This window comes from Gopherus evgoodei, chromosome 5, assembly GCF_007399415.2.
Source record: "Gopherus evgoodei ecotype Sinaloan lineage chromosome 5, rGopEvg1_v1.p, whole genome shotgun sequence".
Taxonomy (NCBI): Eukaryota; Metazoa; Chordata; order Testudines; family Testudinidae; genus Gopherus; species Gopherus evgoodei.
The window spans coordinates 45074076-45092013 of NC_044326.1; the positions used below are offsets into that span (position 1 = coordinate 45074076).

General features: G+C 39.9%; 1 protein-coding gene across 1 annotated transcript in view; it reads right to left on the reverse strand.

Annotated features, from left to right (window-relative positions):
• Nucleotides 1–7497: 7497 nt before the first annotated feature.
• SMIM14 (small integral membrane protein 14) overlaps nucleotides 7498–17938 on the reverse strand; it is a 68265-nt gene continuing 57824 nt past the window's right edge. Inside the window, exons 4-5 of the mRNA XM_030565168.1 lie at nucleotides 11374–11522; nucleotides 7498–8665 (exon numbers count right to left, since the gene is read on the reverse strand). Of these exons, the coding sequence (XP_030421028.1) occupies nucleotides 8633–8665; nucleotides 11374–11522 (182 nt within the window). The 3' untranslated portion in view covers nucleotides 7498–8632. The remainder of the gene's footprint in view (nucleotides 8666–11373; nucleotides 11523–17938) is intronic.

Below are 17938 nucleotides of genomic sequence, written 5' to 3' on the forward strand. Positions count from 1 at the left end.
CAGCTTGACATTGATCCCAGGTAAAATAAAGGAATGTCTGATTCAAGATTCAATTTATAAGGAATTAAAGAAAATATAATATAATTAATGACATCAACGTGGATTTATGGAAAATAGGTCTTGTCAAATTAACTTGATTTTTTTTCCAGAGATGACAAGTTTGGTTGATAAAGGTAATAGTGTTGATTAATATACTTAGATATCTGTGAAGCATTTGACTTGGTAGCACATAACATTTTGATTAAGAAACTAGAACAATATCAAATGAAGATTTCACACATTAAATTGATTAAAAACTGGCTAAATGATAAGGGTCAAAATGTAATTGTAAACAGAGAGTCATCATTCAGTGGGTGTATTTCTAATGGAGTCCTGAATGTATCAGTTGTTGGTGCTGCTTTTTGTAACATTCTTATCAAAGACCTGGAAGAAAGCAAAAACATTAATGATAAAGTTTGCAGGTGACACAAAGATTGAGAGAGTGGAAAATAAGAAAGAGGACATGTCACTGATACAGAGTGATCAGGATCACTTGGTAACCTGGGCTCAATATGCATTTCTATGCAGCCAAATGTGAAGTCCTACATTTAGGAACAAAGAATTCAGCCCATACTTACACGATAGAGGACTCCATCTTGGGAAGCAGTGACTTGGAAAAAAGACTTCTGGGGTCATGGTGGGTAATCAGGTGAACATGAGCTTCCTGGGCAATGCTATGGCCAAAAGGCCTACCGTGATTCTTGGATGTAGAGAGGTTATATTGCCTCTGTATTTGGCACTGGTGTGACCACTACTGGAATACTGTGTCCAGTTCTGGTGTCCACAATTCAAGAGGGTTCAGAGAAGAGCCACACCCGTGAACAAAGGATTAGTAAACATGCATTATAGTGATAAAATCTGCCCCAAATATGGTTATTTGTGGCTAGGGACTGTGTCTTTCTGTTTGTACAGTGCCCAGCACAATTTGGCCCCAATTGTGGTTAGGTTCTTTGGGCACTACTGTAATATAAAATAGCAATAAATAAAAACAAAACCCATGCAGGATAAAAAAACACTTAAACTTGGAGGAAAAATACCCTGAAAATTCTGATGTGAATATCCTTTTAAGCCTCCACTCCTTTAGTTGTCTGATGATAGCACTTTGTTTTCTACCAAATGACCTTCTTCCTAATTAAATTATTTAAATCTCTCTCTCACCAGACATAGAAATTATTCATACTTACTCCCAGGGATGATTACATTTGAAGGGCTTATCTATTGTTTAGTAAACATCTTGTTGGTTTTTTTTATGTTCTTTTGAAAAAACTATATACATTAGTGTAGAAAACATCAAAGTTATTCCATCAGAAGCAGTGCTGTTGGCAGTAGAATTGCTTTGATGAATATGAAGCATACTAAATCTCCCAACAGGAGAGATACTGCAGGCATAACAACCATGTCAATAAAACACACAGGAAATCTTAAATGCTAAAATAAATGCAGTGGAAGTAAAAACAGTAAGATCAGGAGGAGCAGCCTTCTTTCACCCAGCCCCAATTGGAGGAGCAACCATATTGTTACATGACTTTTTTAAACAACGTATGGGGCTTTACTCATGTGCATTGTCCTGTTGACTTTGAGGTAACTTGTGAATAAAGTGAGCAGGATTTGGTCCATGATTTAAAAAAGCTAAAAGTGGTATAATCTTTTCTTTCTTCTACATACTGAAGCTTGAGAGAATCACTCAGGCAGGAGGATGGGAGTGAGAACCTTAGGAAAGATTGTCATAAACAGATAGCTAAGGGTTAATGTTCTTTTACCTGTAAAGGGTTAACACAGGGAACCAAACACCTGACCAGAGGACCAATCAGGAAACAAGACTTTTTCAAATCTGGGTGGAGGGAAGTTTTGGGTGTGAGTTCTTTGTTCTTTGTCGTGTGTCTGTGCCCTCTCGGCTCTGAGAGTGATTTTTCTACCGCCAGGCTTTCTAATCTTCTGTTTCCAAGTTGTAAGTACAAGGATAGTAAGACAATAGGTTTATATTGTTTTTTGTATTTACATGTGTGTAGTTGCTGGAGTGTATTCTTTTTGGATAAGGCTGTTTATTCATTTTTCTTTTAAGCAATTGACCCTGTATATTGTTACCTGGATACAGAGACTACGTTTAATGTCTTTTTTCTTTAGTGGGGACTCCAGGGAATTGAGTCTGCAGCTCACCAGGGAATTGGTGGGAGAAAGAAGTCAGGGGGAAAATCTCTTTGTGTTAGATTTACTAAGCCTGACTTTGCATACCCTCGGGGGGGGGGGGAGGAAGGAAGAGAGATTAGCTCTCTCGGTACTTGTGTTTCCAGGACTGGAAGCAGGGAATCTCCTAGGGTCGTCCAGGGAGGGGAGCCTGGGAGGAAGTAACCAGGAAACAAGGGGAGGGGGTTATTTCCCTTTGTTGTAGGACTCAAGGCATCTGAGTCTGGAGGTCCCCCAGGGAAGGTTTTGGGGAGACCACAGTGAGCTAGGCACTGTATAATTCCTGGCTGGTGGCAGCTTTAGCAGGTCCAAGCTGGTAACTAAGCTTGGAGGTTTTCATGCTAACACCCATATTTTGGATGCTAAGGTCCAGATCTGGGAAAAATGTTAAGACAAAGATGCATTCTCAAGTAAAAGTTTTTGACCTAATGTTGATGGAGGAGTCGGGGTGGAGAGAGGAACATCTTGCACGTTTGGAATGCTTGTTTTATTGAAATATATCTGGATAAGTCAAATGTAGAGAAACAGTATATTTAATGCAGTAAATTTTATATGTACAGTGGCATAACCATCCAGCTGCATGCACACCTCGTAAAAAATGCTAGTAATTTTTGGAGGTCTCTGCTACACATCTGGGCCCATCCTGCAGAGGAATATGCAAATATGGATTAATGCGCATGCAGAGTCCTGTTGAAAACAGCTGAACTCCATGTGTGCATAAGGATCCTCATTTGCAGAGATCTTTTCAGGACTGTGCCCATGGCGGCGGGTATGACATTATCTGATCTTAAAATATGACCATATAGCTTATTGTTGCAACCACTGTTATATATTTACAGCAAATCTGGTACAACATGTGGCATGTAAGATGTCTATGCAAAGGTTACGATTTGCTGGTTGTGATTATGCTATCTGTATGCATGTATCATTTTTGTATTTGAAGTTATGAGTATTGACTCTATACCTGTATTTCAAATGTTTGCTTCTGGGGTAACGCTCACAAGGTAGTTAGCCAGTACATCTTGAAGGGACTGTTCAAATTGAGTGGCCCATCAAAAGGACACAGCTCACAATGGACCATGGGAGATGCCCATCTACACTGAGTGGACTTTCCTGTGGATATTCCATCTGAAGTATAGGTAATGGCTTCCTGCAATGACTAATCGAAAATGGGCATGGACATGTGACTTGCCCTTGTGATTCCAAACTCTAATCTTTTCCCTGTAATTTTCCACTAGCTGTGTTAAGGGTTTTGTTGAAACAATGGGTTTCCCTCTACATGTCAGAAGCTATAAAAGACCCTGGAAAATACCTCCATTTTGCCTCTTTCCTGGTTCAAGCCTTTGGACTATGGACTTACACTAATGGGAGCATTCTAACCAAGGGACTGATGTCCTTCTGATGATTTGGAAGCAGCCAGAGACTTGACTTAAGCCAGCACTTTATTCCATCATGCTACAAGCCTGAACCAAGAACTTTGCAATTAATGTATGTATTTGATTCCTTTAACCAATTTTAACTGATGCCTTTCTTTCTTTTTATAAATAAATCTTTAGATTTTAGATACTAAAGGACTGCATCAGCATGATTTTTCAGTAAGATCTGAGTTATATATTGACTAGGGTGTTTGGCTGGTCCTTTGGGATCAGAAGAACCTTTTATTTGATGAGACTGGTTGTAAAGAACCACTCATCTTTAAATCCCAGTGTTTTGGGGTGATACAAGGGTTGGCATACCTAAGGAAACTGCTTTTATGACTTCTTGTTAGCCAGTGTGGTGAAACAGATGTTTAGTTGGGAGAATAACTTCTAGTTTTGGGGTGTGTCCATCCAATTTCTCAGCAGTTTGTCCTGAATTTGGTATTCTCAGTTGTGACCCACAAAGGCACAGTTACAGTGGGTAGTGAGGACAGGGGAGGCTAAGCCTCCCCAAACAGCCAGGCATGGCTCTGCCCATGCTCCATGACGAGGCCCTCTCCTGCCTCCTGCTGTTCTCCTGGGGCCCCAGCCCAGGCTGCTCTTCTTCCCTGAAGTGGGTAGGGGCTGGGGCTAGGGCAGGCCAACCAGCAGCCTGGGACTTGGGATGACTGGGGCCAGTGCTCGGGCTTCCTGGCATTTGGGCTGTCCAGCGCTCTGTATTAAGACAATGTTCAGTTGTAAACTTTTGAAAGAGTAACCATAACGTTTTGTTCAGAGTTACAACCAACCTCCATTCCCAAGTTGTTCGTAAATCTGAGGTTCTGCTATAACACAATTTTATGTTGTGTCTCTGCTATTGTTACCCCTTTTATTGTGCTATTTCTAACTTTCTGGGCCAAAGGTTCCAATGCGAAGGGCAGAGGGGAAATCTCTGTCTTGGTCCTCAAAGTATCTTAAACCTCTGAACTTGCTACCATTTATTCTGACTAGCTTGGGTTGTATGTAGCTTGGGTTGTGCTCGAATCAAAAGTTAGAACCCATGCATGACAATGTTGTTTTTTTGTAATTAGCCCTGATTAACAATCTAATCTTGTGTTGCTATTTGTTGGTTGATTATTTTTTTAACTGCTAAATCACTTTAGATGACCTTTAAAATTAGTCCAAGTTGTTCTTAGATTGGTGTGATCTTGATTCTGTCAAGAAATTCAGACAAAAACAAAAGGTTACTAAGATTTGAAATTTATTTGTCAATAAAAAGTGCATAGTACAAGCCCTTTATCCCAGTTCCAAATACTCAGTAGAAGATTAATAGTAAACCTCAAATGGCACAGACATTATTTTTGTTTGGCATGATTCAGACATTTTAAACCACCAATTTACATCAGGTACATCATATTATCATTTTTCATCTTTCGGTAACAAACATTACAAGGCTAAGTGATCTGCAGACACTATATGAACACACATGATTTTTAATTTCAGAATATAATAATTGTGTTAAGCAGATGCTAAAATACTATTATTTTAACAAAGTTATAAACGAAGGTATAAACAAACTCTCGTTTATTTCTTTAATTTCTAGAACTTGTCTTTTATTAGCTGAGCCTCAAACCTTTAATATAAAATTGATCATGGTCTTAAACTTTACATCCCACTAATCTCTTCCAAGGGGTTCCTCTTAATTTACAGTGTTCAGTTTTGTAATCATGATGCAGTTATTTCATCACAAAATTATTATTATAGGCTAGATTCTGCCATCCTTATTAATGATGCTGCAGTTAGAACATTCTCTGACAATAGTCAAACTAATTACAATGGAACTACTTGTTGAGTAAAACAACATAAAAAAAGTGGCAAAATACAACCTTATAATAGGTACTTTTATTTTAAGCAGTAATATTTGTCTGAAGTTTACAAAGAGTCCTGTGGCACCTTATAGACTAACAGATGTATTGGAGCATGAGCTTTTGTGGGTGAATACCCACTTCATCAGACACATACTGGAGAGAATATCTCAGAATTTAAAAGGGATACATGTTAGCATGGGATAGTGGCCTGGCTACATAGCAAAACATTTTGCTATACAATATTTCCACTGCTTCTCTTTCACATAGAAAATTTAAAATAGAAATTTACATAAAGGAAAGTACATATGTATAAAACCATTTGGACAACATTTTGACTAGCAGAATTTTAAGAAAAAAAATGTTGATTCAAAGCAGAACGCAATTAAAAATTTCTCAGATTACAACATGCAAACATCTATGGCTATATATTGGCCAAAATCTCAAGGCAGGGTGCATAAAGCAAGCCTTCTATATACATATTAGGGCATCTAAATAGAAGTGGTCTGATCTTCAGAGGTGCTGAGTACCTGCAAGTCACACTGCCTTCAACAGGAGCTGGGGTTGCTCAGTACCTCTGAAATTAAGCCCTTTCCAGTTAGGTGCTTACATATGGAGTTAGGCTTCTAACTTAATGCATCCAAGTTTGGAGACTTTTGGCCATTGACAGAGCTGTCTCTAGGGTATGGCGAATTGGGGTGACCGCTCTGCACCCCATGCTTTGGGGGGGCCCGCAGGCCAACGTGATTGGCCAGCACACTCAGTCCCGGAAATGACGGGGTGGTCCCAGAAGTGACGGATTTGTAAGTTCCGCCCTGGGCCCCACATACCCCTAGGGGCGGCCCTGGCCACTGATTCTTGGTGGGGGTGGGGGGAAAAAGAGAGAAATGCAGGTATAGTAGGCAGTGTAAGTATTTTTTGTTGGTTCCATAAAAAGATACCACGTTACCTATGCTGTTCAAAATGTTATTCTAAACAAAGATATACTAGGAATGTAAAAACTAGCAGTGGGATAGCGTATCCCAGTAGCGTACTTACAGTGTTTGTGGCCTATACTGCCATCAGTCATATTGGGACAAATTCTATCGATTACACTGTTGCAATCCCACTTTCTTCAGTAAGATTGCATCAGGCTAACAGACAGTTTGACCCAAGATTATTATTTTATTAATGCTCCCTATCTATATGTGCTGTATTACACAGCATACTGCTACAGAGAAGCTCAGTGGTGCAGTTATGTACATCAAATTATAAAAGCAATTTTTCAGGTCTGTACTGTATGTTTACAAGACAATTGGCTGACCTGCCACTTACCCTGAGGACGACAACCCTATCTCTGAAAACAAAGGGATCCAACATGGTATTCTTCCAGGCCCAGTTATGCAAATCTTTACTCGTGTGAGTACCTCCTTTGGCTACTTGCAAAAGTAAGGAGTTCTCATGTAAGTAAAAACTTGCAGGATCAGGCCACTAATTCCCCGCATATTTGTTCTCCTTACTTTTGTGGAAAGTACCTCCATCAAGGCTGCCCAGAGGGAGGGGGCAAGAGGGGCAATTTGCCCCAGGCCCTGGGCCCTGCAGGGGCCCCCACAAGAGTTTTTTGGGGCCCCTGGATTGGGGTCCTTCACTTGCTCCAAGGGCCCTGGAAAACTCTCATGGGGCCCGGGCCCCCGGAGCTTCTTCCGCTCCAAGTCGTCATCGGCAATTTGGTGGCAGGGGGTCCTTCCGCCCCGTGACCCGCCGCCGCCGAAGTGCCGGGTCTTCGATGGTGGGGAATCCTTTGGGCAACCCTGACCTCCATAGCCATCTGGTCACACAAAAGTGTCCTTTACATCATTCTCATTAATTTTTCAAATTGATAAGAAAAATATAGAGTGTTACTTTTCTGTACATCTTTAAAATGTTCTTAAATTATTTAATGTTAAAAAAAAGTCACTCTCACTAGTTCAAACGGAAGATGCACATGCACGTGCGCGCGCGCACACACACACACACACACACACACACACACACACACACACACACACACACACACACACACACACACACACACAAATGTTAAAGGCAAAATATATACCATAGATCTTCACCTGCAATATCTGTTTTGAACAATCCAACAACAAACAGATAAGAATTGAAAGTAATATATATATTATACTGTTACTTATATATTTACAATATATAAGTAAAAACCAAATTGTAAGTAAGTGACAATAACTTTCTGAAGTTAATGACTGGTTAATAACATTTTGATCTTGTTATGTGTTGCAGTAAAAAAATTAAGATATTGATTATTATAAGATTATGCTCGGGCGAGAAAATTGTAATGGATACTTGTCACTAGATTTTTCTTTTTGTAAAGTTTGTAAACAAATTCTTTTTTAGAATTTAGTATTTAGTTGCCCAAGTCTTCCTTGTCTTTAAACATATACTAATCAGACAGTTCATTTATTGGTGAATGTATTTAATTTCATTTTGGTGATAATCTTTTGTGTAAATTCCTTACATATCAGACTAGTTCTTGATGGTGATAATTCTCAGACACATACTTATGCACACACACATAGATGTACATTCATTACAGTAGATGATCCATGCTTTTGCAACAGCCCTAAAAACTAGGTTAGCAGTCCAAAGAGTTAAAGCTGCTCTGAACAGCAAGGTAAAGGTAAAGTAACTTCACTTTTTCTACCCAAAACTCAAGCTAATGTTTGCAACTAAGTTTCCAAAATATGTAGGGAAAAAAAGAGAATTAATCTGAAAAATAACTTTTAATGCCTATAAATGCACAAGGATTTGAATTTTCCTTCAGTTATGCTAGAGACACTGCAGAGAAATTATATATTGTAATCATTGTAACAAAAAGAGAATGAGTGGAATGTCCACAGTAAAACAACAACCAAAACCCCACCCCCTACAGCTCCTTATTGTTTATTCAAACATCACCTACTAGGAATGGTAAAATATAAAGCAAGAATTAATTTAAAAGTGAAATAGCTACTAGCTGTTCCATACCAAAATAATATCATCCTGCTTTATGTAAATGCAAAAGGAAAATAGTAATGAATGAGATTGAGTACTCTGGTCACTTGCGTTCATTTGGTCGTGCAAGGGTTTAGCGGTTGAGCATTTCCAGAATTACAAGGTCTAATCCACAGGTGGGGCTGGTGGTTCTTGTCCCTGGTTGTACAAAAGGAAAAAAAAAATCATTTACTTAGAAATTCTAGTCTACTAAGCATGACTTATAAAAAGAATGAATACAAAGGAGATACATGCTTCCTGTTTTTTAAATCCTACTCCAATATTCAAAGTAAATAACAGACACAATTCTGTTTTTCCCTTCAGCATGGATTTTGCCAACCCCCAACTACAGTCCCAAAGGTCCATTTCTATTCTTATTTGTTTGCTTACATTCCTCCCACCTTGACAGTGTGCTGGGATCACTGATCTTCCCCCAGGTTGAAGACAACTGGATGGATGAAGCTTCAACTGAAGGAGAATTATTTGAGTATGTAGGAATTTAGGTCTACATTAGGCCTGACTGAACTATGGTTTTAAACTGAGCTTGGATTTTAGCATGAGTGATAGGTGTAAAGCATATGACCAGAAAGAATTAGGGTTGCCAATTTTGGTTGGATATATTCCTGGAGGTTTCATCACAACATAATCTTTCATTCCTGGAAACTCCAAGACTATCATGGAGGGTTGGCAACCCTAGAAGGAATAAGATAATGAAAAAGGAGGACTGTTTGTATAAAACTTCTAGTGTCCTTTAAAATACCAGCGTTATCTTCTTTAAGGTTTGGGTTGAGATAACAGAAATCAAGAAAATATAGCTAATTAGATATCAGGTGCTGTAAATAATTCGTCTTTTTCATTTATTATAAAACAATGCTTAGTTTAGTGGTTAGAAAGTATTATGGCAAAATGAGATAAGAAAACCTTGAAGAAACAGGCCCAATCACTAATCTTGCCTTGACCAGGGCAGAGGACAGGGTTCAGACCTATGCTGTTTCATCTGACCTGAGTCAAGTTCTGATAATCAGCAATGATGTCACTTGTTTGTTATAGTGAATAAAAAAAGCAAAGTTTTCTAGGGGTTCTTTCTCGGAGCTTTCCCTGACTCCCTGGAGCCATGCTATGATGGTTCAGTGTCTCCCAGGACTGAACCTGTTGAGAGTATTCAGCCAAAGTTTATAACTGTAATTGTTGCTAGGGCATAGAATATCAGAGCATATATCCTTATACTGATATTTTGGATGCAATCAATGCCTAATGGCCAACAAGTGCTTCTGTGGAAACTGAGTTATGATAAATATAAAATTACTAGGAAAATTATTTCCAACAGAATCCAGCAGTGTTGTCATCACAGCATATTCCATCTCACTTATGCTCTTCTGTACAGCAGACTCCAAGGGTGGCCTCAGTAAGTCTATGTTCAGTTTGGTTTTGTTTTGGAAGTGGAGTCCTACTCTCATGGGTGACTTTGTGATATTCCATATGTAAGGATCTAGGAATTAGAATCTGGGTCTGCAGAGCCTGGGACAGCTGATATTCCCACAATGCCACCAGGAGGCCATGCAGAGCTATAGCCAGGAGCGCTGTGGAGAGTAGGCACTGCAGGAAGTGCCATCCAAGAGACCCAGAGTGACAGTACCCTGCAGCCCTCTGATTGGCTAAGTGCTCTATTTAACCCCAGGGGTTGCCCCAGAAAGTTGTTTGGGTAACCACACAGAGTTTGGCTTGTGGCACTGCTAGACTTTGCTTGATCTCTGGCCTCTGACTCCAGCTTGACCCTGACTCTTGCTTATGGAACCTGGCCCTTGTGAGTCCTCCAACTCCTGCCTGGTGACTACTGGCCCTGATGGGCAGAACTCACCCCACCTATGACCGTTAGGTCAGACTATCTATGCCCTGGTCCCTTACACCATGTTTATCATCTCAACTATTTCCACATCATATGTGCTAAGTGTAAAGTTAAAAACAAATGTGGGGTGGGGTGTTAATCACCATCCTAAAAACACATCTCAGTTCTTGCCATCTTGATAAAGATTCTGCAAACAAAATTGAGGCCCTTGGTTACTCCTGTGCATCTTTTTACTCAAGTGCATCTTGTGGATTTGAGTGGTTATTACTGATCAGAACATAACACTTCAATTTATGGTTCACCACAAGGAACAGAATCCAGCTCAATCTAAGGCAGAGTGATTGAGCTGTGTTGGCCCTGCAGGACTCACAGAAGTATAATCAGTGAAAACGTAGACTATGTCTACACTGCACACTTCACAACAGTGTGGCTGTGCCACTGCAGCTGCGCCTTTGTAAAGTGCACTGGGTAGCTGGTCTTTATCGCTGCGAGAGCTCTCCTGGTGAAAAAATAAAATCACCCCTAATGAGGAGTGGTAGCTTTTTCACTGGGAGCATGGTTCCCACTGACAAAGTGCTGTCCACACTGGTGCTTTTCATCATTAAAACTTTTGTCGTTCAGGAGGGTGTTTGTTCACATCCCTGAGCGGCAAAAGTTTTAACGACAAAAGTGTCAGTGTAGACATAGCCATAGTTTTGTCAATGAAATTGGCAGTTATGTCTCTAAACAGGCAGAGGGAGCAGATCTATTCACTGAAAAGATGCTGTTTTTACAGTTACTTTTCAGAGTATAACAACACTTTAAACAAAAGATTTAATTATTTCTAGTCTGAGAGACTTTTGCAGAAGGGAATATTATATTAATATTAACGTGGTACCAAAAAATAGCAGTAGAAAGCATAGGAAAACAGTTTTGGGAAAAAAATAATGAATATAATGTAGTGTACTTTTAAATGTTCCCAGATCTAGATATTTTATTTAGATTCTTCAGGTAGATTGCTTCAGGACACAGACATACTTACATTATGTGGACTGGCTGGTTTTCCAGCCATGTTGGATCCTCTTAGATTAGTTGGTCTCAGCAAAAACAAGACAAGAGCAATAACCACCCAGACCATCATTATCATGGCAATACTGATGCTGTTATCACCAGAGGAATTTGGTCCTGGCACTACAGACAGAGAAAACTAAATTATAAAAGGGTGTGGGAGCAGAGTCCTTTTATCAACATGAAAATGTAAACACCACAAGTATCAGACCAAACTACAACAGTTTTGGTTCACAGCTGTGATTATTCTGTCTGCTTGGCTTTTAAAGATTCACAAATTTTTGTGAGGTTGATAAAAAAGTGCCAATTTCCCAAAGCTGCAATTAAATTCCCTCTTAATGGGTTGCAGATAAAGAGAGCACACTATGTTACTGTAGGCAGAGTATACAAAGACCAGTGTTCAGAATGATTTACAACTCGTATCAGTGCAAAAAAACACCACCACAATATTATACATATATCAATATAAGTGAAATATTCTACACTTGTAGGGGGAATGGTGTATGATTTTTATAGCCTAGTTTTATAGGCTATTGACACCACAAACCCCAATGCACCATGCAGGGTTGCTAGCCTCCCCTTTCTCTTAAGCAATCTTGTATATGTAGGAACAAGGAAGGTGTCTAGTTCTTTGTGTAACCCACAGTAGATAAGCATGAGCCTTTGTTCCCCTCTACTGGCTGACCTACATAGGTGGAGGAGTCTACTACAACTGCTGCCTAATAAAGCTAGTGGGAAAAGCTTGCTTTTAACACTGAAGGTCCAGGTTCAAACCCTGCTATCACAGCCCAAGCACAGAGGATCATTACACCTATTACGAGAAGAAGTTTGCAAACCACTCAGAATAAATTGTTTACTGTTAATTTAGCTCTCCAGTTGTTTCCAAGGAGACTGATGTTTCTAAATTTGATGGAAATTCAAAATTATGTATTGCAAAGATTGTGCAAACAGCTGTCTGTCTTGGCATTAGTCATAAGCTTGGTGTGGCAAAGATTTCTCATTTAAGTATTTGACTCAATATATGAGCTGTGTGGTGGTTACTGAGATCATGTTCCCTAACAGAGTGGCTTAACTACTATAAACTACTTCCCTTTCTTCCTAAAACCAAAATATTGGTGTGTCCGGGTGCAGGAGGTCCTTAATTTCTGTGAAGAAGAGTGCTGCAGGGGTCAGAGGCAGGGACTGATTTAAAAAAGGGAAGCTGATATACTGACATTTGTAACAAAATAACAAATGGCTGGAACTACAGCATATTTCCACAAAATTGAGAAATTCCCCTGAATGGAGTTGTCTGGTTGCACTACTAGGGAGAAATAAGTATTTAAAGTCTCCCAAATATCTGATTATTTGCATATTTAAAATATGCAGCTTTTTTTCTGAGATCAGTGTTGCCAGGTTTAGCACATTAGCTGCATGTTTCTGCTCCAAGTAGTAGTGAAATGCTAGTATTTAAAATTACCTTAATTAAGCATTTGATTTAACATCCCATCATGTTGAATTCCTTCTCTTTCAGGCTCATAATATATCTTTTGGATCCAACAGCAAAATTGTCATTGACTTTACGTGCTGTAGTTTGTGTATTACTCATCAGAAGGTAACTAATGCCATGCTATTTGGAGGTAATCTTCAGAACAAGAAAAGCTAGATGATTTTATTTATGAAAGTTTAGATTTTGTACAAAACCTCAAAGTCTGGGGGAAATCCACAGGGAGAACCAGGGCCTTGAAATTTGCAGGTTTTTAGCATCCACTCATTTCTATTATCTTTGACAATTACATATGGAGTCTTTCACCTCTACCATGCTGGTTTAAATCTGGCCTATGTCAATGTTTGCTGGAAGTTATCACCAGTAATAGCTGTTTGATGATCTATTTGCAGTGAGTGGGGTGGGGTCAGTCAAGTTCCTTGAGCACAAGTTTTCACAATGGAAAACTATTATCACTGTTGTCCCCCTTAATGGCATTTTCAAGAGAGCCCAAGGGCTCAGTGGGCACAGAGAACTATTCTCTCATCCATGAAGGTGATGTCTACATAACAGAGTTAAGGCAAGCTCATCAGAACGATGGGGAAGCTTGTAGGACTGCTGCCCACAACACAGCTCTTCTGTAATACAAGACTTCATGATCCAGAGCCATTGATGTGATATCCTTCATGTACATAAAATTCACTCAAAAATATAACAGAAAAATTGGGATGAATTATGAAAAATCAAACCTCAGCAGCACTTTCTCAGACCCAGTGAGACAACTCTTTTGATTTTATGAACTAAAGGAATTGCCATTAAACTCTTGTTTTTCAAATCTTTGAAATGGAGACATCCTAAATCTGGAAAAACTGCTAACTTAGAACGGGTTCAACTGTAAATGCCAGTTACAAAATAAAATTCTAATGAGAGTTTGAAGGTCAGCCACTCTAAATGTGGGTCAGAAGGAGATCTAGCAGGAGCAAAATGAGAACATATAGTAACAGGAAATGTAACTTTCACTTTGCTAGTTATGACACAAAATACTGATTCAAAACAGCATGTATAATTGTGCAGGCAAGCGTTCAGCTTGCAGTCTTGTTCTGTACAAGTGAAACAACATCAGTCAGCTTGGCGCATCAATATTTGAAACTTTGGGAGGCCTTTATGCATCACATCCCCATCACATAATACTTAACCCTGCCTCAGAACAGACATGTAGACTAGTTGACCTCTTGAGGTCCCTCTAGGGCTTCTGATTGTAGGTTTTAACCAATGAACACCAACAAAACATTCCTGATACAAAAAAACCCCAACCAACCAAAAAAACCCAAACCCTGGTGTATATTCTGTTAACGCCAGAAAAGAACTGTTACTTGTACCTAAGGGTTTGTCTACACAAAGTAGTAGTGTGGACTACAGGGGTATGATTTTTCAAGTGTACTAATGCATTGCACATTGATTGATCCATGCAGACCCTGTTGGCGTGCACTAAAGGTTCCCTAGTGTGCTTTAACACAGTGGTTTTCAACCAAGGATATGCATATACCCCTGGGAGTACGCAGATGTCTACCACGGGGTCCATCAACTCATCTAGGTATTTGCCTAGTTTTACATAAAAAGGCTACATAAAAAGCACTAGCAAAGTCAGTACAAACTAAAATGTCATACAGACAATGACTTGTTAATACTGCTCTATAAACTATACACTGAAACGTAAATACAATATTTATATTCCAATTGATTTATTTTATAATTATATGGTAAAAATAAGAAAGTAAGCAATTTTTCAGTAATAGTGAGCTGTGACACTTCTGTATTTTTATGTCTGATTTTGTAAGCAAGTAATTTGTAAGTGAGGTGAAACTTGGGGTACACAGGACAGACTCCTGAAAGGGGTACAGTAGTCTAGAAATGTTGAGAGCCACCACTGCTTTAATGTAATGCTTTGAAATAGTACTGTGTTAAAGTACAGCAGGGAATATTACAGAGATTAGATTACTCATTATAAGAGTGTACACTGGAATGTATATACATTAACAAGTCATCAAAACAAGGACAAGCTTAATTTTAAGCACATGCTTAAGTTCACCCCTGTTCATAAAAGTTCAGCAAGTACTTAAATGCTTTGCTAATTTGGGTCCTAAAGTCACATATCACTTGAGGGGGGCACTGGCTACCCTGCTATGTTCAGCAGAAACTCAACTGACAAGCCAGCTTCATAAACTTCAATTGTCAAAAACCCACTTGTGTTAGCAATGCCATGTCAATGTACTTTGACTGTATTCACATTCTTTTTATTCCCATTGAGTAAATTTCACTCATGTACAGAGGGGCAGCATAAGAAGACCCAATTACATCCCATAATACAGTTAAAACATGCCTCGGTCTTGCAGTGCAGACAGAGAACAAGCCCTATTTTAGTTGTGTCCCTAAATCAAGTTATAGCCTTGGTGTTGCAGGGCTAAAGAACATGCAGGGTACATGGTAAAAACAGTTCTGTCTTGTGTATACTGCAAGGTCAACTCATAGTTTAAGTGTGCTGGGAAATTACTATATGTAACTGGTTCCCTCATATGTAAATGGCCCATAGTGGTTGGCCAAAGATGATTCAAATTCTTTAGAATTTAAGTTATAATACTTCAGAGTTGGGATTGATTCAAAATGGGAAATGAGGAGGTTAAGTGTGATATATTAGAACTTTTCAACTGACCTAATAGTCTATTAATCCTACCTATATCTCTCTATCCCAGAAAGATTTTGTTTAATTTAATAGGAGTTCTCACGCATGTGAAAGATCTCAATTATACCCTTAAAGTTCAGCCATGAATCACAAGAGACTACATCAGTTCTGATCTGCATTTACCATACTAAAATTGTAGACTACCTTTTTGAGTCACTGTACTGACTTGCAACATTAACAGTCACAGATGACTACTCTTTAAATATTGCCTGCTTTGTTTCCAGTTAGTCTGATAAATTTGAAATAAATTAGTATTAGGCATCTTGTGCTCATTTGTAAGAGTCAAGGGAGTCCAACTTACTGCACTACCATCTGCCAGCTCCCTCCTCTCTCCCCACTTAGTTCTCTGATCTTCCCTCTTTTCCTGTTCTTTCCTCTCCTCCAGTTCTCCCTATGGTCTTTGATTTCCCTTCTCCTCCCCCTTGCTGATCTTCAGATTTGCAGTGATGTGCCCTGCCTTCTCAGGTTAGCCTCCTGTAGAACACATCTCTTTCTAGTCTCTCCTGGCTCTGTGGCCATGATCAAGAAATGGTAATTTATTAACCACTGGAATAATTTTCCAAGGGTCATGGTGTATTCTACATCCCTGGCAATTTTTAAATCAAGATTGGATGTTTTTTCTAAAAGATACGAGCTAGGAATTATTTTGGGGAGGTTCTATGGCCTTTTTTATACAGGAGATCAGACTAAATAATCAAAATGGTCTGTTCTGACCTTAGAATCTATGAAAAAATTAGGCCTTGTCTACACTACCAAGTTTTGTCGACAAAACTGATGTTGACACTCAAAAATCGGCATAATAAAAATCAGAATGTCATGTTCACATTTGCTTCCTCTGTCAGCAGAGTGTCAGCAGTTGGAGCACTATCACAGACAGTGTGAGCAATATGCTGTGGGTACTTATCCCACAGTCCAGCTCGACACCTTATGTTGCTAGGTGTTGTGGGAACGTGGAGTGGATTGCGGCACATCTTGGGACTGAGAGGCATTGCTTTCTGTCCCAGCATCCCCTGGGCTTGCAGCTTTCTTTTGTGGAATTTTTCAATGATGCTTCTTTGCTGTGCACCCTGGCATCTTTGTGAGAAGGGATGGATCCCGCACTGCTCTCCTATGCTCTGTTAACTGTCATGAAGACATTGTGAAGGGCAGTGGAGTTTATCGCAAAGTTCCTAACTGAAGAAGACTCCCAGTTGCCTGACATGTTGCGTGATATGGATAGGAGCAACTTTAGATTGCTTTTGGCATTCACAGAACAGCTGCACAGGGTAGACCATTGCTTTTGGGCTCAAGAAACAAGCACTGAATGGTGGGATAGTATTGTCATGCAGGTGTGGGATGATGAGCAATGGCTACAGAACATTCAAATGCGGAAAGCCACCTTCCTGGAACTATGTGAGAAGCTCGCCCCAGCACTGCGGCGCAAGGACACCAGAATGACTCTGGGAAATGTGCACGAAATAGTGGACGGCTTTGCAGAAATGGGGTTTCCTAACTGTAGAGGGGCAATAGAGGCACATATATTCCAAATTTGGCACCAAACCACCTTGTGACGGAGTACAACAATAGGCAGGGTTACTTCTCCAGGGTGTTGCAAGTACTTGTGGATCACCATGGGCATTTCCCTGACATCAATGCAGGGAGGTCGGGAAGGTGCACAATGCACACATGCATCTTCAGGAACAATGCACAGAAGTAGTTAAATTCATGCACAGCATTGAAATATTTCAATAAAATACACCTTTTGCAACATAACAATCACTTTCTCACTGACTTTTGGCAAGCACACATCTCTGCGAATACCTAAAGCATGGTGAGTGTTGGCGGAGCAGGGTGGGGGGCTCTCCACTTGGCGAAAAAGGCACTCATTCTGCAAGGGCTTAGTGCAGCCGACTTAGGAAAAAATTCTAAAATTCTCACACACTTTTCCGCAGGTGGGTGTCATTCTAGCAGATATCTCACTGCTAAGGGTAAGCAGGGAAACGACGGTACATCCACTACATGCTTGTGGCTTCTGCGTTGCTCCCTATGCTGTTCGCCTGTGTGGCACTTTGGTCCCTGCACAAGTGATTGCCGAATGGCGCAGGAAATTTTCCTACAATGGGGAAAGGAACAAAGCCAAGGAACTTTTCTGGAGAGCTCTCTGGAGGATTCCCGTGAGATCTCAGCGTGCATCAGCACCTTGTTCCCATACTGATTAGCTACACAGGGAATGTCCAGCTCACAGAAACACGGACAGCCTTGCACATTTCTATACCCTCAACCCACCTCCGCACTACACAAACCAGAGCCACTTACCAGACGTCTCCTCTCCTGCTTCTTGCTTGCTGGAGAGCA